The 27083-nt window shown below is 40.0% G+C and overlaps 1 protein-coding gene across 3 annotated transcripts in view; it reads right to left on the bottom strand.

Annotated features, from left to right (window-relative positions):
• Window positions 1-27083, bottom strand: part of ryr3 (ryanodine receptor 3) — a 324483-nt gene that overhangs the window by 130994 nt on the left and 166406 nt on the right. For all 3 annotated transcript variants that reach the window (XM_055640726.1, XM_055640727.1, XM_055640728.1), the window contains 11 exons: window positions 19943-20080; window positions 14873-15146; window positions 14092-14206; window positions 9310-9442; window positions 8518-8621; window positions 6704-6839; window positions 4399-4579; window positions 2738-2840; window positions 2421-2541; window positions 924-1093; window positions 80-300 (listed from right to left, as the gene is read on the bottom strand). In XM_055640726.1, the coding sequence (XP_055496701.1) occupies window positions 80-300; window positions 924-1093; window positions 2421-2541; window positions 2738-2840; window positions 4399-4579; window positions 6704-6839; window positions 8518-8621; window positions 9310-9442; window positions 14092-14206; window positions 14873-15146; window positions 19943-20080 (1696 nt within the window). The remainder of the gene's footprint in view (window positions 1-79; window positions 301-923; window positions 1094-2420; window positions 2542-2737; window positions 2841-4398; window positions 4580-6703; window positions 6840-8517; window positions 8622-9309; window positions 9443-14091; window positions 14207-14872; window positions 15147-19942; window positions 20081-27083) is intronic.

The raw sequence follows: 27083 nt of genomic DNA, 5'->3' as shown, positions 1-27083 counted from the left end.
AATCAAGTGGAATACGATTGTTAAAATATCCCCAAATATACTTTTGAAGATATGGAATTGTGAATTAAAGCATCTGTACCGGCATATGGACAGCAAACATTCCTCAATCGACTCTCTCTGTGCTTTGGTAAGACAACGTCCTTTGGATAATCTGTAGATTGTGTGCAACGTGGTATCGATCAAAGGAGCAAAGTGCTCTGTCTCAGCAAAAAGAGGTGCACATCTCGTGAGTAGTGGAAGCACTGTTGAACAGACATATCTGTTAAGTGCAAGTGCTATCTCTGTTGTATTTAAGGAAGCCTGTTGGAAAGGAAAAAAAATTGCCAGAAAAATGTTAAGGACATCAATTTTGTTTTGCTTTAAATTATTGTTTTTTTAAAATAAAATAGTTACAATTAAAAAGCACTGCAATATAATTCTATTTCTTCTTTCATTGTGGTTTTACCATTTCTACTTAAGCATGTGACTGGAATTATCAATTACTGTGGCCAGGCATACTCAACAAAATCAATTTAAACCGATAAAAATTTGGCCCTTCTACTATTTTACAATGCCCATTTATCCCTGTATGGAAGTACAGAAGCATTGAGTAATGTTTCTTGTCATATCTCCTGTTGGTCTGCATTGCTCTATTACTATGTATTAATGTAGTGAAACCTAATACCTGAATCGTCACCTATCCATGCTGTCCGGGGATGCTACATGACCTGCTGTTACTCCAGCACTTTTTGCCTTCCCTAATATGCATCTACTCTTTGAAGCCTTTCATTTATATGTCGACAATCATTTTAATGAGGACACAAGGATTTATAGTCAATCAAATAAATTCATTATAACATTTCAATTCAATACGGGATCAGTACGACTTGCAGAAAATAAAATATACACAGCCTTGCTGGTGATAATAAATCACTTTTACTCACTGATTCAAGGGAGGCTGATGCTCTTAAATCAGGTAAAAATGCGATTTCCAGCAAATTAAGTAGGAAACTTTGGTCCTCAATACCATAAACACGATCCAGAAACAGTACCATGGGTGCTTTGTGGTCAGGACAGAAACTTGCAGACATTGCTGGCTCAGAAATAGATCCATCTGCCAAATAACCAGAATATAGTTAAAAAAAAGTTAAAAACACACTGAAATATCCACTAGATGGTGATACCCATTTAACACCTGAACACCTCGAGAGGAGGAGCCATCTTGGGGAACGGCTGCTAACCAGCAGCCGTCCGTTTAATTCATTTAAAAAAAAAAGTTTTTAGTAAGTCTTGTTCTTCGTTTGTTGGAGAAATAGACTTCTTACTGTGGGGGGAAGGAGGTAATTATACATCTAGGTCCCTACCTGGTCGGTGAGGCAGCTTTTTTCTCCGGGCTGCCCGTCGACCCGTCCTCATGGCCTACCAGCAGGCGTGGAGCGCCGTTTCCTGGCGGGGACCGCCCAGCACCTCGGCTTCGTTGGCGGCACAGCGCTGGAGCGCTATCGCCGAGCGGAGCGGGCGATGCCTTGCCTGGGTCGCCGCGCTGGATCGACGCGCTGGAGCTCCGGTGAGATATGACCGCCGAGATCAACACCTGCGGGTCTGCGGAGCGGAGTGGGCGGCGCCGACCTTAACATCGGGAGCCTGGGAGCTCCAACCCGGCGCGGCCCTGCGGCTTCGGAAGCCGACAATCTCCTGCTAGGAAGCGGCCGTTCCAGGTGGCCCAGCCGCTGTGAGGACTCTCCTGACGCCGGGGCAACACCACCCGGCCAGAACGGCCAGGAACATCGGGCCTCCGTAGAGGCAATAGCATTGGCCTCAATAGGCCTGACTTTGGGTGAACTGGGGATGGGGGCTGGACTTTGTGCCTTCTGTGGATGATTTTTCTGTGTGTAAGTTAACATGTTGGTCTGTGTCCAAGATGGCTGGCAGAAGGGAGAGTGGACGCTGGCGCACTTTAGCTGCTGCTGCTCTCTCTTCACATTGTGTTTTTTGATTTTTTGATTTTGTGTCTTTGGAACGATTTCTGTCTTTAATTTGTGTATTGATGATGTCCTTATTATTTATTTTTCTCCGACTATATGTTTTTTTCTCTTCTGTTAATCAACTTGATTTTAATATTGATCAATATTGTGATTTTATGTCCTGTAAGGTGGCCTTGGGTGTCCAGAAAGGCGCCAGCAAATAAAATGCATTATTATTATTATTATTATTATTATTCCAGCCGTATTGCAACCAGTAACGGCAGATCCAAGTGCTAAAATCAAACCATGGCATGGTGAAGGGATTACAGACGAGACAGTAAGTGGGAAGGTATTTTTGTATGCAATATCTGTCATGGAACTCCATGAGAAAATCAATGAAAACATTGTTACTTGCTTAAAAGAGCTGTTGGAAATATGTTTAACACCATACATCAACATACACTGTATATAGCATACCTGGATTAAAAACAGGCAATTTCAGTGGAATACTAATAATGCCCACCAGGTCCTCAGTTGGCACGAGGGAACGAAGAATAGCTCGAATTCGGATAGCTTCACCTTTGCCTGCTTGGATTAGCTGAGAGAACAATGACACAAAATACGGTAATTGAAAAGCAAAGTTTTTGTATTGTTGAATAAAGTTTTCCGAAGTAACATATCACTCCACTTCCCATAAATTATTAACCTATTAAATGTTTCAAAATATATATTTTATTAGTTTTATATGTGCGAAGAGTAATGATCACATAAATGTCTAGAAAGTACTTCCTTACATGCATCTCTGGAGCACATCGGCCGAGAAGATCAATCAAAGCCGAATAGAAGGACATGATAGAATTACCCATGTGCACAACTTCTTCATCATCCTCTTCAGCACTGTTAAATAACAAGCCATTTCAATAGTTATATTAAACATATAAAAGAATGGGAAAAATGAGGTACAATTACATAATTATAACAGCGGTGAAAATGATTTCTTCTTCATGTTGATGCAGCAGTTACAATGGAAATACAGAATGCGTTTGGGTTCAAGTATCAGAGAAAGTGGAGTAGTTTTATATAGAAATCAGTCTCATCACATTTTGTTTTATGCCAATGCATTGGATTTACACAGAGTTCATTTCTGGCATGCAATGATCTTGCTTTGCACTAATTATAAATGTGTTATGTTGAATTGACTTATTAGGAAAATGAAGCCAATTATGCAACATCATGATTGTTACCAAATGATGGTGCGTTACAGGAGCTTTATGAATTAACACTTTATAAATGGAAAGAAAACCTACACAAACTGTTAACCTAACATTCTAATTCTCAATACTTATACATAACATCATTAACCGTTTAAACAAATATATAAATTTTGTCTTTGGGAGGCAGGTGTAGATAAGGACATAAGCAGTACGGTGGATGCACTACTATATATGTGATTCTATCTACAACAATGAAACATGAAACGTACTAGAAATTGAAGTAAAATGTTACCCACCATGCAGCTGCAAACAACAGTCAGAGAACAGATACCAAAACAATCATTTATGAAACTCAAAATGTTTCCGCAATGTCTTCAGAAGCATTTAATTCACTACTGATGGTTAGTTGATTTTATTTGCTTTGTTGCATGCTGCTGTAATCTCTGACAACTTTGAGCACAACTGCAGGAAGTTCCAACCCTTCCCCTGCTGCAGCGGTATGAAATAAAGTTAATCAGAGGGCTGTATTGCTGTGTTCGGTACGTTTACCAATACAAAATTTATGAGGTCAGGATGAGTTTCTCATATTATAGTTTGAAATAAAAGACTGGATTATTAACCAAGAGAACCGCATATGCAAATTGAAGATCTACACCCATAAAGAAGGCTTGTTCAGGCTCCAAATTTATTTTATGAATGATGAATTAGTAATTACAGATGTCTGGGAAACATCTGCAGAGTTTCCATAATGTTAATACGGGTCCCAATGGTAAATAGGGGTAACATATGGACCTTATTTACATTTTGCAAACTATGCAGAGATTTCCATGGGTCCAGATCCAAAACGCCACCTACCCATGTTCTCCACGGATGCTGCCTGACCCGCTGAGTTACACCAGCACTTTATGTTATTCCGAGCCTAATGTCAATATGTGCATGAAGTGTCCCATTTCTTCACCCATGTCATTTTATTTTAACCTTCTCTATTTCTGACCCATGATTTGCTTTTGTTTGTAATATCAAGCCTTTTTGGCTGTTATTTGTTCTTCTCAAAGCAACCTGGATCACTACTTACCATTGTCATCAGTTTCTCAAGAATTAGTTTTTTTTTAATGCTAATTGCACAAACAACCCAGCAAAAATCTATAGAATTTTTATTCATGCAGGCAGCCTGTACACAATTCCATTAGATCGTTAACTTCAGAACATCAACTTGATGGAAAAGGAAAACTATCACTCACCCATTTTTCCCGGCTTCAACAGGTGGAAGATCACGGCAAGGATCTTCTGAAGTTTCAATGGCCTCTTTCATCGCTGCTAGCAAGCCATGTCCTCCTTCACCTCTCAGAGCTGGGCCAAAGCACTCCGGACGGCGAATTAGTAACTTCACGACAACACTTGAATTTTCTTCAACACTTTCACCTTTAAAGAACAGCAAGGTTCATATTTACATGGTGCCTTCATAAGATCACACCTCTACAGTGAGGTCAACATAAAAATGGAGAAGCATGCAATTCAGATGAACATCTAATATTTTGTCATGTATAATAACGTGGTAACTGACGGAGATACCATGAGGTAACAGTAAAGTCTAATTTAGAATTTGACAGATCTCTGAACATTATGGGAATCAGGGTTATTGGGATATGGTGCTTAAGTAAAAGATCAACCATTATCTTAATGGATGTTAGAACAGCTTCTTATCACAAATACTATTCCTAAATATTTAAAAAAGTCTCTTGCTTTCCTGAATAATCTTTGTAATTAATGGTACATAGAAAGTTATTGCAAGTTTCTATAAGTTTAAGCCTTTAAGCAATTAAGAGCACCCACTAACATAAAATTTTCAAGTCTCTTGTTTTTACTAATCAAAAATATTAGGATTGGTTTTAGTATATTAGTATACTTGTTTTAGTTTATTGTTGTCACATGTATCAAGATACAGTGAAAACGTTGTTGCTTGCTATCCAGTCAAATCATACAATACATGAGTATAAGCCGTACACAAGTACAACACGGAATGCAAAGAGAAAAATACCCGTACAGCATATAATATTACAGCATGACAGCATTACAGTTACATAGAAAGTGCAAAGGTCCGCAAAGACGTAGGTTGGGAGATCGGGACTACACCATGGCTTATGAGAGGACTTTTTAGTACTCTGATAACAGCAAGAAAGAATCTGTTATTGAATCTGATTGGAAAATATGTTGTCCCTGAAATGTTATGCCCCCGTAACACCAAAAGAATCAGTCCATCAGTCCGAAAAACTGATACGCCCATCAGTCTGAAAAAAATACCTACCCATTATTTTTACTAAGGCAGAAGTCTTTCTGGAGGAGAGCTGGGTAGAACAAAGAGAAAATTGCTGATGGGCGAGACCAGATGGCTAATGTGGTAGTAACTCATTTTCTCTTTACACAGAAGCTGCTTGACCTGATAAGTGTGGCCAGCAATCTTTGTTTTTTTTCCCCCAACATCAGCAGTTTTTTTTTTGCTTTTCACTTACTATCTATACTATTCTGAAACATCCTGCACAAAGAGGTTTTATTTATGGCAGTAACATTTGGTGTGCTACATTATTAAAGACCTCATGGTAAACTCAGTATAATGCCTTTCCTCTCATTTTCCTTTATTATTATCAGCATGTGTAATAAATTGGTCAAATAAAATTCCCCTTCACAAAACCAGATTGAATTTGCTTGATTTTATTATTGTGCTTTCTTATGCCAACATTAATAACAGCTATAACATGTTTTGCCAATGACAGGCGTTAATCGAACAGTCCTGTCAGTTCCTATTTTCTCACTCTCTCACTCTTTAAATAAATGAGTTACTTTTTTCCAATCTAAGTAAACCACGTCCCGCGGTTGGAGCTTCGAATCCCGGCAAAGGGATCGCAAGCTCTGCGATGTTAAAGTCCCGCAGACTCCCGCGGCTTGGAGTGCCCGTCGGACTCCAGGAAAGTCCGCCAAAGTCAGACAGAGGAAGTAAAATTTTTGAAAGATTGTGGAATTAAGATCCATGGAGAACTGTTGCATGAGGCCTAGGACTGATCAGCCATGATCATATCAAATAGTGGGAGAGGGTTGAGGGGACATGTGGCTTACTCATGTTTTCTTCGGTTCTTATATTCTTATCTTATTTGCCAATTCTTTTAAGATCCTCAGCAGGAACTCAGGCTGCGAAGACCAACAGAGGAATTTTCTTGTAATAAATGCTTATATTTTCCCCAAGAAATGCCACAATCTGTAAGCAAATTAAAATTTTAGCTTAATTTTGCCACTCCAATTTCATGTCACTGCCTAGTGGACTGTGGGAAAAAGGCCATGTCACTGGCAAGGATTTTCCAAGCTACAATTATTTAATCAATACAAACCATTCACATGAGGTCATTAGCAAGGGGAGCATCACATGAGAGTTTCGATACTTCAGAAAACCCCCAGTTTTGCCTTAGTGTAGCAGAAACTGAGAGATGGGGATCAGCCAGAAATGTTGAATGCTTCTCAATGTTTACCATAGCAATAAATCGGCATCAAGCCTACCATTGACAAAAACTGCAAATCGTAAGAAGAGTAGATAACGTTCCCCTTCAATGGGATTCCAGCCAATATCAGGATAACCTTTGGCCACTAGCACTGGGCAGCTCTGTAAGCCACATGCAGCAAGATAGGTCACCACCTGTCAAATGCAAACATTCACCTGTTATTTATGCCTTTTGAAAATTTGAAAAATTATCCATTATATCATTGTTTTAAAATGTAACATTTACATCTTAAGGTATCACATTACATTTACAAGTCAATTATCTCAACCAACAAAGTGTAAATAGTCTTTAAGTATTGCACTTGGAGAGAACATAAATTTCACTGATTTCATTAGTTCAGTTTATACACATTTGAACTTATATTGGCATAATTAATGCACTAAGCCAATGAAATGTTTTAATATATGTGTAAAAAATTAATAAGCAAATGCATTTCACACAAGGTTAAAGAAAAATAATTGTACTTTTTTTTCGTTTTTTCATCATTGGTAGTATTTCAACATAATTTGCACAAACATTAACGGAAAAACAATCAATAATTTTCTTGCCATAATATTTAATCACAAATGTCTTGTATTTTTACATTTGGAAAATAATGACAATGTTTCCGCCAATTAATTTACTCCCAATGCCTTTTGCCTTTTCATTAGCTGAAAATGAGCTACTCTTAATGAGCGCATCAAAGCATAGGGGAAAAGCTTCACTTATTTGATTGTGAGCAGCAGTGCTAACACAGTTTCTGCAACACAAATTACATACAATTGCCCATCAGTGGACTCAGCAAGCTGATTTACCATAATTTTAGAGTAGATACAAGGAGCTGTAGATGCTAGTTTACAACAAAGACACAAAATGCTGGAGTAGCTGAGCGGGTCAGGCAGCTTCTCTGGAGAACATGGATATGAAGAGAGTTCTGACCCAAAATATTACCTATCCATATTCTGCTTGACCCGCGGAGTTACTCTAGCTCGTTATGTCTTTTTTCCCTATAATTTTACCTATTTCAGTTCAGGGTCAACATTAATGTTTTCTTTACAAGTATCAGATATAAATTTGATAAACATTTCATGGGCAGGCTCATTGTCATTCACTTAATTTGAATGTTTTTGAACCAAATGTGCTGGGCCACCTTTGGCTTATTGCAGAATGATTGAAAACATTTTCACCGAGTGATATGAACTTTTCTTAACTTCAATACATTTTCGGGCTTAAGTAAGAGGCAGATAGATATTCACAAGCAAAAGCTCTTCTGTCAGATCATTAACAACAGTTTCACTATTCTAGCTAATTTGTCTTCCTATGATTGCATACTTACTTTATGGCTCCTGGAATAAACTGCTTAAATTCAAAATGTCATCTTATTCCGAAACCATTCTGATCCCTCCCCACCGCTACCCAACCCCCGCACAACCATCCTTCCGAGTAATTCCATCTTCAATGGTGTTCTCTCCTTGCCAACTCCCTCTGGTGGTGCAAAGAGCGGGTTAAACAAATACTCAAGTGAAATGCCAGAAGAAATAATGTGTCCAAAAATAAACCAATTGAATGAAAGTACACAAGACAAGAAAGCATAACTTCTGAGCTTTTAATGATCTTGCTCCTTACTTACTGTGTGTGGAGTGAAGCAACAACAATGCACCCAGACATTCTGAAACTCATCAACACTTACCCGAGTTGACTTTTTAAAAATCCCCAAGGGATTGATGGGCAGCTGTCCCCAAGATAATTTTAAATGTTCAAATTGATACTCTCAAAATGCTCCTGAATAAAAATCATTGAATGTGAAATTGACCCATATATTATATAATTTACCTTTTCCAAGTCAGGTTCCTGCAACTCCAGAGAAAGCTCATTGTTGTCCATTACAGAGGCTGCTGCCACATCCAGAGGAGTAGAACCTCGCATGCTGGGTGATGCTGTATTCAAAGAATACATATATTTACAATAATCCAATTTCTATCACTGCCAACAAACCAAAATAACGACAAACTATATATGAGAAGACTCTTTAACCCACTCAAGGAAATAAATGTGTAGTTCAAACATACATACAGCAGAGGGCAGCCTCTTCTACATGTACAAATGAAGAACAGTTGCTCTCATTTTAACTGAAGCTTGACTGCAAACTTCTAATGCCAAATTCACAGACCAACCTTTCGTTATGGGCAATTCTCAAAGGTTAGTTTTCCACTTAATACCAGCGTTGCCTTCTATTGCTGCTATTTCAGGTATTCTTTGAAATACAATCTCCACTGATAGTTGTGTTAAACGAGGTATGGCAATGATTAAAATATTGAAAATATAAGCCGATTATATAACCTTGCTCTTGAAAGAACACTTCAAAAATGAACTATCACAATTTATATCTAAACCCAAATTTTATTTTTGAGGAATATGTTCCAATATGAAACTAAAAGCGTTAACAGGATCTTCCAAACTATTTGAACGTGTGAGAGAAGAAAAATATTACTGCTTGACTAACATAAATACAGAAACCAGAGATCTTTTGTACCCTTGACCCATTACCCATTAACACAAGGTCAGTACTGTGGCACCTATCTATTCACATGAAACGATCTCATCAGTTAAAATTAAACTAGGTACCCAGTCCAACACTGCTATTTTCCAACAAGTAACTGAGATGATCAAACATGGCCTTCTGATTCTGGCGGCTGATACGGCAGAAGTAGCAAAGGAATCGACAGCAGCTCGCCACCATTTCAGGGAACGCAATCACCTAGAGTAGAGATAATAAAAGGCAGATTTATAAAGAGACTCATGCTATTACAAAAATGTACACAACATTTTAAAACCGATACAAAAGCAAAATACCGCATGATTTGGAAATCTAAAATGAAACGAGAGAGTTGGTGGAAATAGACACAAAATGCTGGAGTAACAGCAGGCCAGGCAGCATCTCTGGAGAATAGGAATAGATGATATTTCAAGTCGATATTCTTCATCAGACCAAGAGTCATGGAGGGGGCACTGGAGGAATGGGAAGGTGCAGAACAAAGCAGAGCTTGCATCGATGACTCAGGATTCAGATTCAATTTAGGAAAGGTGGAGCCCACAATGGCCCATTGTTGGCTCGGGAGGAGGTAATAACGAAATAATACAAACGGTGAAATTAGCAAGAGGACTAAAGTGGGGGAGGTACGGAGAGAGCTGTAAGCTGCCCAAGCGAAATATGAGGTGCTGCTCCTCCAATTTGCGTGTGGCCTCACTCTGACAGTGGAGGAGGCCCAGGACATCAAAGTCACTATGGGAGTTAGAAGGGAAGTTAAAACATTTGGCAACTGGGAGATAGCATAGGCCATGGCAGACCAAGTGCAGGTGTTCATCGAAATTATCACCCAGCCTGCACTTGGTCTTGCCGATATACAGGAGTCCACACCAAGAACACTGGATACAAATCAGCATTCTAGGGTTTCAATGTTTCAGGTGATAGAGAGGGGTAAAAGAGATGGAGGAGCTGCTTTACTAATCAGGAGAACATCACTGCGACACTCAGAAGACATACTAAAGGCTTTGTCCGCTGAGGTGATATTGGTAGAGCTCAAAAATAAGAGGTGTAATCACTCTAATGTGAGTATACTAAAGGCCCTGCAATAACCAATGGGAGAAACAGGGACTGATATGCAGATAGTTTATCAAAAGATGCAAGAGTAACAGGGTTGTCACGGTGGCAGACTTCAACTTCCCAATATTGACTAGCGGCTACTTAGTGTAAATGGGGCGGAATTTATTAGGTGTATCCAGGATGTTTTCCTAAAATAATATGTAGTTGGTCCAACCAGGGGTCACAGTTTAAGAATTAAGGGTAGGCCATTTAGGACTGAGATGAGGAAAAACTTTTTTACTCAAAGAGTTATGAATCTGTGGAATTCTCTGCCACAGAAGGCAGAGGAGGCCAATTCACTGGATGTTTTCAGGAGAGAGATTTAGCTCTTAGGATTAATGGAATCAAGGGATCTGGGGAAAAGCGGGAACTGGGTACTGATTATTGGTGATCAACCATGATCACCGAATGCCCTACTGGCTCGGAAGGGCCGAATGCCCTACTATTGCACATACTTTCTATGTTTCTCCGTTTCTATGAAGCAGAGGGTGATGGTAGAAGGTTGCTTCTCGGACTGGAGGCCTGTGACTAGTGGTTTGCATTAGGGTTCGGTGCTGGGCCCGTCACTGTTTGTCATCTACATCAATGATTTGGATGAGAACATACAGGGCAAGATGAGCAATTTTGCTGGATGAAAAAGTGGGTGGTTTTGCAGATAGTGAAGATGGTTTTGAAAGATTGCAGCAGGATCTTGATTGATTTGCCAGGTGGGCTGAGGAATGGTTGATGCAATTTAATACAGAGAAATGAGGGATGTCTAACAAGGGCAAGACCTACACAGTGAATGGTAGGCCTCTGGGGAGTCTTGTGGAGCAAAAGGATCTAGGAGTGCAGGTGCATGGTTCCTTGAAAGTCAAGTCGCAGGTAGATAAGGTAGTCAAAAAGGCCTTTGGCACATTGGACTTCATCAGCCAGAGGTCTATAAAATTATGAGGAATAGATCGGGTAGATGCACAGAATCTCTTGCCCAGAGTAAAGGAACCGAGGACATAGGTGAAGGGGAAAATATTTAATAGGAATCTAAGGAGTAGATGCCAGAGGAGGTAATTGAGGCTGGGGCTATCCTAATCTTTAAGAAACAGTTAGACAGGTACATGGATAGGACAAGTTTGGAGGGATATAGACCAAGCGCAGGCAGCTGAGACTAGTGTAACTGGGACTTGTTGGCCGGTGTGGGCAAGTTGGGCCGAAGGGCCTGTTTCCACACTGTATCACTCAATGATTCTATGTGGCGTAGATGGAGGAATTGGGGGTAGGGGAAAGAGTCTTTGCAGAAGGCAGGGTGGGAAGAAGTGTAGTCTAGATATCTGTGACAGTCAGTTTGTAATAGACGTCAGTCAATAATCTATCTCCTGTGATGGAGATGGTGAGATCAAGAAAGGGGTGGGAGGTGTCGGAGAAGATTCAAGTGAATTTGAGAGCAGGATGGAAAATGGTTGTGAAGTTATAAAGGTCCATGAGTTCTGCATGGGTGCAGGATGTAGCCCCGATGCCAGTAATCAATGTTGCGGTGATAGAATTCGGGGATTGGACCAGTGTTAGCCTGAAACAGGGATTGTTCAATGTACCCTACTGCGAAGGGCAAATGACAATTGTAAAATAATAATATGAATATAATTCTGAAGAAGGTAAAAGTACCTGCAACAGTAAACAGCACATCAAAGGGAGATTCTGTATATAAGGAGCAGATTAATCTTTGTTCAATTATCTGCTAGATTGTTCCCAGTTATCACTGTATTTGATGCTCTTAAATTGCCTTACCCGATTTTTGTGGTGTGTTTTAAAGTTTTCTTTAACACTACAAAGAGGCAGGGATATATGGGGCTTTGATTTGGTAGAAGTGGGAGGAGTTGAAGTTGTTGAGCGTGAGGACCAACTCCACTAGACGGAGGAGTGCATTCGTAGAGGGAAATTGGCTGGTTCTGCTGTCGAGCAAGAAATGGAGGAATTTAAGTTCAGGAGCAGCTTCTTTCCTACAACCATCAAACTATTAAAGACTACAATCTGCAAATAGGCTCCGGACTATATAGACATGGGGGCATTAATTATGCACTATCATTATTTATTTATTACACACACACACACGCGTGCGTGCGTGTGCGTGAAATAAATAAATAATAATCATGCAAAATTAATGCCCCCATGTCTATATAGTTTTGGGACATATGGCAATAAAACACTCGTCACTCTTGAACAATCTGTCCTCATAGCTAAAATTATTAAACTCTGGAAGCGACAGTTTCTTAATTGTTCAGCTTCAAGTTCTGTGGCCATGAGTTCTAAAGTCTCCATTTCTCCCCCATTTTTGTATTTAACAATTTATTGTGTATTCTCTTGCTTTGCTTGCCTCTAAAATAGATAACTTCACTTTTTGTTAGACTAAACTGCTTCTTTCTGATTTTTCTGTCCGATCAAGAAATGGATGTCCATTGTTCTTTTCCTATGGACCAAAAATCCCGAACTCCATGGGGGCATTAATTAACTATATTTGTGCCCACACACACACGCTTGCGTGTGCTTTGTACTCTCGAAAAATAATCATGCCAAAATATTACGATAAGGTTTGGACATCTGGCAAAAAACACTCGTCACTCTTGAGCCCTCATAGCTAAATTATTCACTCTGGAACGGGATTAATATTTTCATTCACTGTGGCCATGACAAAGTCCCATTTTTGGAAGATTTATTGTGTATTCATTCCTTGCTCCAAAATAGAACTTCACTTTTTTTAGACAGATGGTGCTTTCAAGATTTTTAGTCAAACAAGCGCATCCTTATTTTCCAACAAAATCGCAGAAGGACAATCTGCTTCCTCACAGCTCCAACAACCCAGGTTCAATCCTGACCGGGTGCTGCCTGTATGTAGTCCTCTGAGTAACAACAGGTGCTCCAGTTTCCTTCCACTTTCCAAAGATGTCCAAATTGGCAAGTTAACTGGCTACGTCAAATTACTCTTAGTTTAGGAGAATTGAGGGATTTGCTTCTAGACCTGTAATTGACTCAATGGGCTGAATAGCCTCTTTCTTTGTTCTATGAAAATGCACAAACACTAAATGTAAAATAAGACACAATGTGCTGGAATAACTCAGTGGGTCAGGCAGCATCTCTAAAGAACATGGAAAGGGCAGACAATCTGTAGGGGTAGGATGTAAGGGGGAAAAAACTGGAAGAAAAGAGGGCCAGGACAAAACCTGGTAGATAACCTGGTGGGTTGGCACAGGTGAGAAGGGGTTTTGATGGGCAGATGGATAAACACCAGAGATGAAAAGACAGAAAGTCTGAAGATGGGTCCTAATCTCACCTATCCATGTTCTCCAGAGATGCTGCCTGACCCATTGAGTTACTCCAATACTTTGTCTTTTACTCGCAAACACTGATATTTATAATTTTACATGAGACCAGCATGCTGTTTATGGAAGCTGATGGATTCATTGTCATGGATTCATGGATTCAGGCATGGATTCATTGTCTCCTGGACTAAAGAAGAGAGCAGCAAACAGGTAGCTTCAGGGGAAGGGTGATGTCGGGAGGTTGGTGACCGCCAATGGGGAGAGAGAATCATTTGCATACTGAGAAAGCGTTCAGGAGCAAAACGTTTACAATAAATTGGATGGCATTGAAGAATGATTTGCACAATTAATACTCAATTATTTTTTTTAAAAAAATCAATACACAAAACTTAAATAAGTATTGAGAGTCACCATCAAATTTCCCCTGGGAAATCATTCATTTTGTAAACATATTAAATCTTCTATCCAAATTACCTGTGATTTATTTCCTCCAAGGACGCTCACCATGATGTCCATGACAGTCTCATGCATACCCAGCACTCTCATCAGGTTTGGATGCTGATAGAATACCTTATTATTTATGATATCCCTGAAGAATATGGATTAAGTCATTGGATATTTGCAAAGAATAACATACTGAAATATGCCTTACACAAATCATGACTTTTCAATGGTGATTCCAATTTCTTTTTGAAAACAATTTTCTCACCTTTCCTTGAAGACATGAGCACCATCCCGAATGTGCTTCCACAACAAAGACCATTTCCTGTCATCCCATCATGTACCCATCAATCATTTGTGAACCCCCCCTTATAGTGAATATTCTCAGACTATTGACTAAACAGTATGGAACAGGTAACATCAAAGTTTACTGAAGTTCATAGTTGTGCAACTCCAGCATGGCATAATGAACAATGATCAGGAGTGATCGGTGGTCTGCTTAGTGAAAGTCCTCCCTAACAAAGATTAGTCATAGCACCACCACAACTGAGATTAACACAAAACCACATCTCAGCTTGGGTTTAGACCATATAACCTCACCATACCATCACAGAGGGTTCTCTCTGACACATGCACTTGACCTGACCATCATGTTTACTTTTACAAGTTTGCTTTTTGGCCCGTTATTACCATCAAAAAGACAATTCAGAACCGCAAACTATAAAGTTACAATTTAAAAAAATAATAACTTAACAAAACATTTCTTGCTTTATATAATAACAGACACATCAAACAATATCATATGGCTCCATACCCTAATCCGCGAATCATTAGTGTTTCTTCTTGTTTTCCCATTCTAACACTCAGGAGGGATCGAATCTGTCCAAGCGAGACCAACAGACTGACCGTTTCCTGGACAGATGCAGCGCTGATGGTGTATGCTTTCCGCATAGCTTTTAGGAGCTCACCAATTGCATCATACTGTCGGCGCAAAAGGCTAAACATAGTTTTAATCAGCTCTGCATCCTGAATGTATGACTCTTGGGACCAGTGGACAATAGTCTGTGAGATTAATTGTGACAGGTTGGCTGAAACATAAAGAGTTCAGAATTCAAGTTATTCACACATAGATAATTAATTCAATATATTGAAATCCCTCAAAGCACTTTACAAAAACAAGGAGTAATTTGGCAACAATGATAAAATAGGATAGTTTAATGAGTGACCAATGTGTGCTGAAGTATGCAAGAGGCTTTATGCGGAGATTTTGAGATTATAACTAAATAGATGTAGTTGGAGAAGAAATGCAGGTTTGATGGTGAAAACTCTGTTATAGTTGGAAGTGTGTGAATCAGAGGGGATGCTGAGGAGGTGAGAGCTGGAAGTGTGGTAGGAAGATGAGTGACTTCAACTTCAATTAGGATAAGATATGGCTAGCAAGTAAGTCATGCAGAAGTGGTGAAATTATGTCAACTGTGTTAATTACATCCATTAAACAATGGCTTCCTTATTCGTATAGTAATTAAATAATACTTTAATCTATTATTTAAATTCACTTTGAATATCATTTTGTCAGCATTTGATCATATTTTAAAAGATGTTGCATTGTTGGGGGAGGAAATTGGAGCAAACAGGACTGACTGTTTCAACTCTCAAGTGACAATCAGATCCAATTCTGTTCCAAACTTCCAAAGAGACATATAAAGTTATGTGAAGGGGATAATCTGATAAACCACGCCCAGGTGTAGGGTAAAAACATCTTTAGGTTCTAGGGTATAGACTATAGCTGTGGTATATATTTTATCCAGCATTCAAATTCCAATACTCCTTTTGCAGAAACATTAATTATCTTGAATATATTGCCACCATCGCCAAAAAGAGTAATTTGGACAAGTGTTTTTAAAAAAAATTTGCAACTTATAATTTTGATATTCATGGGAATAGGACGATAAAAGATGTCAGGAACAAAGGAATAGAATAATATGATAATTTGCCTCAAATCGAATACCTTCAGATGCAAAATAACCTATACAGACCAGTTGAGGCAAACGCATTACACCAGACATCGTTCAATAGGAACAATCATTAAATGAGATGACAGTAATTATCCAGCATTTTCTCCTGCTTCACTGACAATTTGTTTTGTGCTTCTTTTGAAGGGCTTCCAATGAAAAGCAGCTTAATTTTTATTCCATGTATCAGAGATAAGTTGCAACTGTTTAGAAATATAAAACTGAAGCATCCCTTTACCAAAGAGTTACCTAAAACTACAGATGCATTTGAGACATTCAATATCAATCAACTGAAATTAGTATCATATTGCATTTCTAAGTAAATAAGATCATTAGTAAACCAAAGTTAAGAAATTAAGTTTAAATGGAATTGAAGAAAGTATGGAATAAGACACACAACATCATACAATGACTATTTGTTTCACGCTTTAAGGAATGCCATTGGAAGAGGGCATCATTTTGTAATTATCTTAAACATGATGTTGAGTGTCATATTCCATACATTTTTCAATTTCATTTAGACTTAATTTCTTAACTTTGGTTTACTAATGATCTTGTTTACTTAGAAATGCAATATGATACTAATTTTAGTTGATTGATTTTGAATGTCTCAAATGCAGAATGGAGGTTTCGAGTTTTAACATCTGCTCAATCATTCCTGAAATTCATGGTGTTCTAACAATGATTTATTGCCATAAATAAATTAAATGCGCATTTTTTTTCTGCATTTTAATCTTCGAGTTATGACAATTCTGATAAGTAATACAGAATCACTTTAATTATTCTTGGCATTTATCTGAAGGTGTTAATGTGTAGTAACCAATGTCCTAATGTTGTAAACAAGTAACAACTTTTTCCCTTTCTAAATGTCTTGGTTTACTGCAATTTAATAATTGTTGAACCATTCAAATTCTAGCCAGATTTAAATGCTTCTTGGCAGAAATTGTTGTCGTATTGTTCACCCTTTTGAGGAAACTTCAATTTAAGAATTATTGTTCATGATTAAGTTCTGTATTAGAATACACTTTACTGAAATAAACAGTCTGAATTAAACAATGCAATGATTGATCCATCCATTGTTTTGGAAGTCACTTAGATAATTCGTCTAGTTACATTTCATTTGTTGAATATTTTAATAAAAAGCATGTACATTATATTTGTAGTTTTAAATTGGTTTCACATCAATTTGCATTCCACTAAAACAAAGCTTTAAGAGATGAAAATAGAAAAACTAAGATGCTGGGAATCTGGGATCAAGGTTGCTGAGGGACGTAGAGATTATGGGCTAATGGGGCCACCTACAGAGGGAACATAAAATTAGAAAGAAAGCCATGAGATAAGGTCATTTGGAAAGTGAGAATACAAACTAATGAATACAAAAAGGTGTGAAGTATGATCACGTAGGACATGATCAAAAGGTTAAGACTAAAATAATGGAAAGGGAGAAACTGAGCTAATAATACATTTTGATCATGAATAACAAAAATTTCCAGTGCTGACAGAAAAATAGGTCAGAGTGGTAGTGAGATTGAAAATTAAAGTAGAAACAAGGAACTGCAGATGCTGGTTTACAAAAAAAAGACACAAAGTGCTGAAGTAACTCATCAGATCAGGCAGCATCCCTGGAGAACATGAAAAGGTGATGTTTTGGGTCTGGACTCTTCTTCAGACTGGGTTCCGACCGGAAACATTGTCTATCCACGTTCTTCTGAGATGCTGCCTGACATATTGAGTTACTCGAGCACTTTGTGCCTTTTATTAAGAATTAAAGTAGCAGGAAACAGGAACCTCTGAATCACTCCTGTGGATTAAACACAGGTGCCCCACGATGCAGTCACCCAATCTACGTTTAGCTTCACTTATGTAGAGTTGTCCACACCATTGTAGGAATCGAGAATATTATATAAACTCTGGCATAGATACATGGAGTATTTACAGATTAGGATTTGTAAATGTATGGTGTTTAATATCTGACTCAGTTGCCAAGACCCATTTCATGGTCACGGCATTCTTTTGGATATATAATACAATATTTAAACAGGAAATACAAACAAGAATATATTTATTCATTCAATTAATGGTTGCGAAGTAAAAAGATATGACATGTGTAAATATTAAGGGTAGTGGTAAATAAAATGTAGTAGATTTCCATCTCAATTCCCTTTATCTCCACATCTCTATGGCCTTCCAAACAAATGTCCATTCAATTTTAATATCAACATTTTCAATTGGCTCAGCTTTTGCAGATGGAGGTGGGATAAAATAATTAATTCACATTGATAAGTGCACCTCAAATGACCTAGTCCACTTTTATGATTATGCCCACTTATTTTAGATGTGTCATATGAAAATATGGGATATGTACTGATAAGAGTTGGTCTTGGCATCATGCATGGCACAGACAATGTGGGCCAAAGAGCCTGTGGCTGCGCTGTATGTATGTTTTATGTTCAATATTCTAAGAAACCGATGTTCTTATTTTAGACGTTAATATATTCAGACGATAGGTCTACCAGTTGCACCATTGTGCCCCCCAATTACAACCTCCCAGGCAACCTCCCTTGCTCTCGGCATCCTTTTCTTCAATGAAAATTATGGTGAGATTTCTAAGGTGAATTTGACCAAGGGAAAAGGTCACCAGGGTTGATACACTGCAATGGTCTGGATTGATCCCTGCTTCTTAACCTGTTGAGAGGTATTGTTGATCCTACAAATATTTCTCTTGCCTGCTCAGAAAATAAAAACGCCATCACCTAAGAGACAGCTGCAAATTTAATCATCACAACTACCTGCAGTTCCAGCAGCAAATGCACAATCTCAAAGAGTCCAAAGCACACCAATGTGCTGAGGAATTAATATTTGGTGTAAACAGAGAATGATTTGAGCCATCTCAGAATGAATTACACTGAAGTTGCTGAGGTAAAACTCTTGGAACTATAATATAATTGCGATCTTCACTAGTTTCACTTCAAACGATGGAACATGCCTGGAATCCATTATTGTAAAAGAAAAAAAATGTATTTTTAAATCTTGAAAAACCTTACATTATGCTTCGAAGTGTTCTTCCGTACAGGTAAAGGTGAGAAGACACTCTTTACACATATTCCAAGTGCACTTTATAATTATGCACATATTTCACAGACTTCTGAACAATTTAGAAACCAAGGTGAATAAAAAATAACTAGCTAGTTCCTCAATTTGTTGGAAGCAAATTCGATGTTTGGTGCAGGTAAAGACCTAAATAGGGCAGAATCTTTTGGTGAATGTCAGCAATTCTGCATAGCACTGATATCATCCAGTCCCTGCTCAACACATGAATCGGTCCTTAAGTTTAGTTGGTGATTTCTCAGGAGTGCACCAAGGAAGTTCAATGGCCGAACAAAAATTGGTGCAGTCCCGTAGAATTAATCTGAGGAATCCGTCTCCTAAACCTGCACCAATTTGGAAATGGCAAAAATCACAGACCTATTCATATGAATGGAAAGGAACAACTGCAAAGGAAAATGTATATTTGTTTCTATTGTGTTATTATTGAAATGTTATGCTACTTGAGCTTGCATTTTAAGGGTTATAAATTATTTTAAATCTATTTGAAACGGTTGATACTTTTTATAATTGTTTAATTGATTTTTATTTGTATTAATTTGGAAATCTTTGGGTTTGGCTCTTGGAGTTGAAATTATTCTAATCACCACCATAATTCCAATATATCACCAAATCTGTTGCACCTTATGGTATGCATCCACCTGCAATTTCTGTCCCAATAGTGTTTTAAATGTTAGTCTTATTGCATTTAACTAATCTGATACTCGTCTTCAAATGAGTCCAGATTTAAAACTCAGAAGATTTCAGTCTACTATGTTGGCACTCACCAGGCTTTTTTACTTCTTTTTCACTTGGTGGCTCTTCCACTTTCTTTGGCTTCCCTTTGATTTTATGCACTAAATAAAGCAACTTTCCCATCAGAGATTCATCTTTTTCTTCTGTCTGTTCATCTTCAAATGGAATACCTGAAGGTAAAGCATATGATAAGAATGCTATAGTTCACTGGCATTTATAGAATATTAGTCAATATTAAAACTGTTAAGACAGTGGGGGAACTGTGGTACATGTTAGTAGAGCTATTTCTCACAATTTCAGAGACCCCCCCCCAAATTCAATCTCGATCTCCAATGCTCTATGAAGTTTGTATGTTCTTTCTGTGATGGTGAGTTTAGTTTAGTTTAGCTTATTGTCATGTGCACGGAAGTAGAGTGAAAAGCTTTTGCTGTGTGCTAACCAGTCCTCCAGCACTTCTGGTTTCCTACAGCATGCCAAATATATGGAGTTTGTGGGGTTAATAAGCTATGCTAAGTTGTCCAATAATTGGGGGTGTTGATGGGAACATGGGTAGAATTAAATGGGATTATTGTAAATGGGTGCGTGGTGGGGCGAAGGGGCCATTTACCCGCAGTCTGACTTTACAACTTTCTATGAATCAGCACAATTGAGTGAGAGGTCACCGAAAATAAATTGAGGATTAAGCTATTATGCACACTGTATTATGCAGAACAGAACTGTTCCAGGGAAGTGTTCATAACCCAAACAGTTCATGTCAGAAATGAGTCATAAACTGGGTTCCCATACAGCAGAAGGTGGCTACCGGCCCAGAGACGCTAACAAACACATCTCTTGGACTCCCAAATACTCGCTTGTGTGCACCAACTGTATATAATTGGACATTTGTAAGCCAGGGTAAACGTGTATATTTTAATGACATACTGGTGAATTCCCTGCTGCAGGGCTAGAAAACTAAGCAGGATGGAAGCACCATGACAATTAGTATATCGCCTTCTGCCTCAGTGAATATGTGGGCCTTCAACATGGACAAGTCGCAGGGTCAGGATGCTTCAATCAGGTCTTTGCCCTGTATGAAATAATTTTGGGAAAGGTATGGCGATTCTTACTACCAGCCCATACGTACTTTCCCCTTGAGTACCCCTGAAGCTGTGGTACAGGGGCATCAAGAAGAAAACTCTGCAAGACACTAGATCACAATTGGGATGTGACAGGTGGGCAAAAGCAGAAAACAATGGCCGCCATCTGGGGGAATGCGAGAGAAAAACAATATCTGGGACGATTGATTTTTTAGCAACACCATTTTGTCATTTCCAACAGGACTAACAAATTTTGCACAGAACATTGGGTAGAAGATTCATCTTTGAGTACATTCCATAAACCATATGCATCATGCTCATATGCTCACGAACATATTTACATAGGGCGTTAGTGTTAGCAACTGGCAGAAATGCATCCATGAACTATAAGTTGATAACCATTTGATTTGTAGTTTTGACCAATAGATGGCATGAGAACTGATATTTAGTCTGGTTGTCTGCAGTGTTTCAGGACTAGGTTATCCATACATTGCAGTTTTTATGGGTCCTTTATTTCTGAAATTGATAGGATACCTTGTTGAACACTAAACAAATGAAGTAATGGCTAGTTTTCACGGGGCGACTTGACGCAAGATGTAGCCAGAGTGGAGTGGTCGTGGTCTAGCACGATATCACACGATATAACGGGGGTAGAGTAAAGAGTTCCCACGGTACTCGGCAATTCTGTAATTTGTGCGAGTGACTTGTCCGTCTCCCGATCTTTCCCGAATGAACATCGTGGACTGTAGTGTAGTTAATCACGTGGCACAAATGATGTTACTTTGTTGTCACACACTCTATTCGTTTTTTTCACCCGAGCTCTTTAATGAGCTGAAGAATAATCTGTGTTTTTTTAGACAAATGTTGTTTGGTGTGATGCACCTTCTCTCAATATGTGCAAGAAGTCGTCTTTTTATTTTGTCAAATATGAATAAACACTGTATCTCACATTGACCGTGATGATTGTGTTATTTTATGATCTACTGACAGGTGAAACTTTCAGTCTGAAGAAGGCTCTCGACCCGAAACGCCACCCGTTCCTTCTCTCCAGAGATGCTGCCTGTCCCGCTGAGTTGCTCCAAGCAACTGGTATCTATCTTCAAAGGACTGACCAGGACTGCCTCTCTCTCTCTCTCCCTGCCTCCCTCTCACACAGGCATGACTGGAGGAACTCCGCGGGCCAGGCAGCATTTACGGAGGGAAATGGACAGGCGACCCATTCTTCAGGCTGCCTTATGTCTCTCTCCCCCCCCCCCCCCCCCCCCCCTCCCACCCACCCACACACACGAATGCTATAGAAACTCAGCGGGTGCAGCGGGGCCGAAACGTTGTCTATTTCCTTCGTTCCATAGATGCTGCTGCACCCGCGGAGTTTCTCCAGCATTCGCGTGTGTGGGTGGGAGTTGGGGGGAGGGGGGGAGAGAGAGACATAAGGCAGCTTGAAGAATGGGTCGCCTGTCCATTTCCCTCCGTAAATGCTGCCTGGCCCGCGGAGTTCCTCCATTCATGTCTGTGTGAGAGGGAGGGAGGGAGAGAGATAGAGAGAGAGAGAGAGCACACCCAAGGTGAATGTGAAATCTCACCTGCCTGTTTCAGTGACAGACACCCACCGCCACTAAATGAAGACACCCCCATCTGTCTCCCCCTCCTCTCCCTCGACTCCCCCACCTTTCCCTCCCAACTCCAGTCCCGTCCCGACCCCCTGGGAAACTGAAGGTTTCCCGCTGTAATTAAAGAGTTCCCACGGTAGACTGTAAAACTGGGACCCTGGTTCTGGACTCCCCCAACATCGGGAACATTCTTCCTCCATCTAGCCTGTCCAATCCTGTAGATACGATTAGACAGGTATCTAGTTATTTAATTCAATTAATGATTTCTATCGCCCAGCCTCTCATCTTTCAATCGGGTTCGGCCAGGAAGGAATTGCAGATGCTGGATTAAAACGAAGATAGACACAACATGTAGCTCAGCGGGACAAGCAGCATATCAGAAGGGTCTCGACCCAAAATGTCACCCATTCCTTCTCCCCAAAGATGCTGCCTGCCGTCGAACTCATTCTCTTTAAACCGGCATCTGCTGTTCCTTCCGACACATACACAAGAAATAAGCAACTTTTTGGGCCGAAACGTTGCCTATTTCCTTCGTTCCATAGATGCTGCTGCACCCGCTGAGTTTCTCCAGCATTTGTGTGTGTGGGTGGGAGTTGGGGGGGTAGAGAGATAAGGCAGCCTGAGGTAAGGCTCGCCTGTCAATTTCCCTCCGTAGATGCTGCCTGGCCCGCGGAGTTCCTCCAGTTAGAAACTGCTTTCAGACAAAAAGAGACACACTGACATTAATGAAATGCTTTTTAGCTAGTTTTATTAGATTTGTATGTAAATAGCAAACTGGCTGGATTCACTCTATCCAACTTCCGGGTTCGCCGTTCGCAGGAGTTCCCACGGTGACCGCAAGAGTTACTACGGATATCGCACTGGCCACTACGTTCATAAAATGTTGCAATGCTCAACCACAAGTGTACAAGTCACTCTTGGACAAATTCAAACATGTTTGAATTTTCTCCCGAGTACCCAAGTTACACGATTACCTGCCGTTAGCGCCACGGTGGTCCACGAATGCCGTACTGTTACCGCACGAGGTTCCCACGATGTTAAACTCTGGTTACCTCTTGCGTCAAGTCGCCCCGTGAAAAGGGGGTTTAATTGTATACTTTCAAGAGACAACTGTACCACACTGACCTATAAGTGGCCTTCCGTAACAAGTCTACTCCATTAAAAATGACAGACAGAATGAAGGCTGTTTAAAGCCCGAGGGTATATATAGTTTGCCAGTTCAGTTTCATAAACCTATTATGTTCTGCTGTTAAAATCACAACTTGTTAATGGCCTTACAGAAAATGTCGATGGGGAGGGGAGATCATGGGGATATGGGGAGAAGGCAGGCACGGGTTACTGATTGTGGATGATCAGCCATGATCACAATGAATGGTGGTGCTGGCCAAATGGCCTCCTTTTGCACCTATTTCTATGTTTCTATCATATACAAATATTACATTATTTCTTGCACCTTATCTAGAAATACAAAAGTGATGATACAAGAACCTCTTAGGGTGGTACGATGGCGCAGCGGTAGAGTTGTTGCTTTACAGCGCCAGAGACCCAAGTTCGATCTTAACTATGGGTGCTGTCTGTATGGAGTTTGTACGTTCTCCCCGTGACCTGCATGGAATTTCTCTGAGATATTTGGTTTCCTCCCACACTCCAAAGACGTACAGATTTGTAGGTTAATTGGCTTGGTATAAATGTAAAAAAAAAATGTTCACATTGTGTGAAGGATAGTGTTAATTTGTGGGGATCGCTGGTAAGACAAAGGGCCTGTTTTCTTGCTAAACTAAACCTCTAAACTAAACTAGACTCTCCTGAAATGTAAGCAGCATTGAAAGTTCTTACGACTAAATTCAGCAGGCAATTACAGCCGTCAGCTGCCAACACATTTCCTCTGCATTTCATTGTAAATATTGGGACCCAAGTGGAACCGGAAACAGACTGGTGATTTAGCTTTAGTTAAAGTGCAGCTTAGATTGGATATGGAGGAGCTGGTCACTGATCCGTATAAAGAAGTGGGAAAAACGAGGTAAATAACCCTAATAATGGAAAATGTAATCCAGCTTGTCAACCTCTGGAACACATTATTGTTTGGTGTAGCAACAGTCATTGAATCATAGAGCTCCTCAGCAGGGAAACAGGCCCTTCGGCCCACCTTAACCACGCTGACCAATTTGCATTCTGCACTAGTCCCTTTTGTCTGCATTTGGTCCATACTCTCTAAAACTTATCAAGATATCGGTCCAACTATATTTTCGTGCCATAATTGTATTCGCTTCCAGGCTTCCTGTGGCAGCTCATTCAAGATACAGACTACCCTTTGAGTGAAACATTTGTTCCAGGTTTTGCTCCTCGTGATCTTGTACACCTCCTTGCTCCTCGCTCCTCATGATCTTGTACAAGTGATCCTGTATCACATGATCTCGTACACCTCATGATTCAAAGAGCAAAGTCCCAGCCAATCCAACTTCACCGTTTAACTAAAGCCCATCTGCCCAGGTAACAGCCTGGTGAATCTCTCCTGTGCCCCTTCTAACTTAGTGACATCCTTCATATTGCTAAGCAACAAGAACTGCACACAGTCTTCCAAGCGTGGTTTCACCAATGACTTGTACAGCTGCATGACAATGTCCCAATTTAGCTACTCAGTACCTTTCCCAATGAAAGCAAGCAGACCAAACAATTTTCTTCACCACACTGTCCATCTGACAAACCACATTCAGGGAACCACATACAGTGGCTTGCAAAAGTTTTCATACCCCTGAACTTTTCCACATTTTGTCACGTTACAACCACAAACGTAAATGTATTTTATTGGGATTTTATGTGATAGACCAACACCAAGTGGTGCATAATTGTGAAGTGGAAGGAAAATGATACAGGGTTTTCAAATTTTTTTACAAATAAAAAACTGAAAAGTGTGGCGTGCAAAAGTATTCAGCCCCCCTGAGTCAATACTTTGTAGAACCACCTTTCGCTGCAATTACAGCTGCAAGTCTTTTGGGGTATGTCTCTACCAGCTTTGCACATCTAGAGACTGAATTTTTTGCCCATTCTTCTTTGCAAAATAGCTCAAGCTCAATCAGATTGGATGGAGAGCGTCTGTGAACAGCAATTTTCAAGTCTTGCCAGAGATTCAAGATTCAAGAAATTTATTGCCATGTCAACAAGTTGATAGGAATGTGTCTTGGTTCGCTCTCAGACAGATACAATACAGTACAATACAACCACCACATACACCACAATAAATAATACAGACAATACCGTACGAAGGACAATATATACAGGAAGGACAGTACCCAGCAGCGTCATATTAAGCGTAAGTGCAAGTGCAAAAGAAAGTGCAAAGTGATTAGTGCAAATTCAAATATCTGATGGCTTGGAGATAGGTGCTGTCTCTGAAGCGAGATGTTTTACTTTTAATGCTTCTATATCTCCTTCCTGATGGGAGGAGATTAAAGAGGTAATGTGCCGGGTGAAAGTGATCTGCTATGATTTTTTTGGCCTTTCTGGTGAGTCTTGTTGAGTAAAGTGATGTCACTGAGGGAAGTCTGCTGCAACTGATGATCTTAGAAGCTCGGCGCACTATTCTCTCCAGCCGAATCTTATCCTGCGAGGTTGTGTGACCATACCAGACAAGCATAGAGAATGTGAGTATGCTTTCTATGGTAAACCTATAGAAGTGGGTCATGGCTGGTCGTCCAACCCTGAATTTTTTAAGCTGCCGCAGGAAGTAGAGTCGCTGGTGGCACTTACTGATTATGAGACTGGTGTTGAGCTCCCATGATAGGGATTGATGTATGGTGGACCCGAGGAACTTCTCAATTGGATTTAGGTCTGGACTATGACTGGGCCATTCTAACACATGAATATGCTTTGATCTAAACCATTCCATTGTAGCTCTGGCTGTATGTTTAGGGTCGTTGTCCTGCTGGAAGGTGAACCTCTGCCCCAGTCTCAAGTCTTTTGCAGACTCTAACAGGTTTTCTTCCAAGATTGCCCTGTATTTGGCTCCATCCATCTTCCCGTCAACTCTGACCAGCTTCCCTGTCCCTGCTGAAGAAAAGCATCCCCACAGCATGATGCTGCCACCACCATGTTTCACAGTGGGGATGATGTGTTCAGGGTGATGTGCAGTGTTAGTTTTCCACCATACATAGCGTTTTGCATTTAGGCCAAAAACTTCAATTTTGGTCTCATCTGACCAGAGCACTTTCCTCCACATGTTTGCTGTGTCCCCCACATGGCTTGTGGCAAACTGCAAACGGGACTTCTTATGGCTTTTTTTCAACAATGGCTTTCTTCTTGCCACTCTTCCATAAAGGCCCAATTTGTGGAGTGCATGACTAATAGTTGTCCTGTGGACAGATTCTCCCACCTGAGCTGTGGATTTCTGCAGCTCCTCCAGAGTTACCATGCTTCTCTGATCAATGCTCTCCTTGCCCGGCCTGTCAGTTTAGGTGGACGGCCATGTCTTGGTAGGTTTGCAGTTGTGC

Source organism: Leucoraja erinacea, chromosome 9, assembly GCF_028641065.1.
Source record: "Leucoraja erinacea ecotype New England chromosome 9, Leri_hhj_1, whole genome shotgun sequence".
Taxonomy (NCBI): Eukaryota; Metazoa; Chordata; class Chondrichthyes; order Rajiformes; family Rajidae; genus Leucoraja; species Leucoraja erinaceus.
The sequence above is the reverse complement of the archived record's forward strand: the minus strand, read 5'-3'. Positions and strand labels throughout refer to the sequence as shown.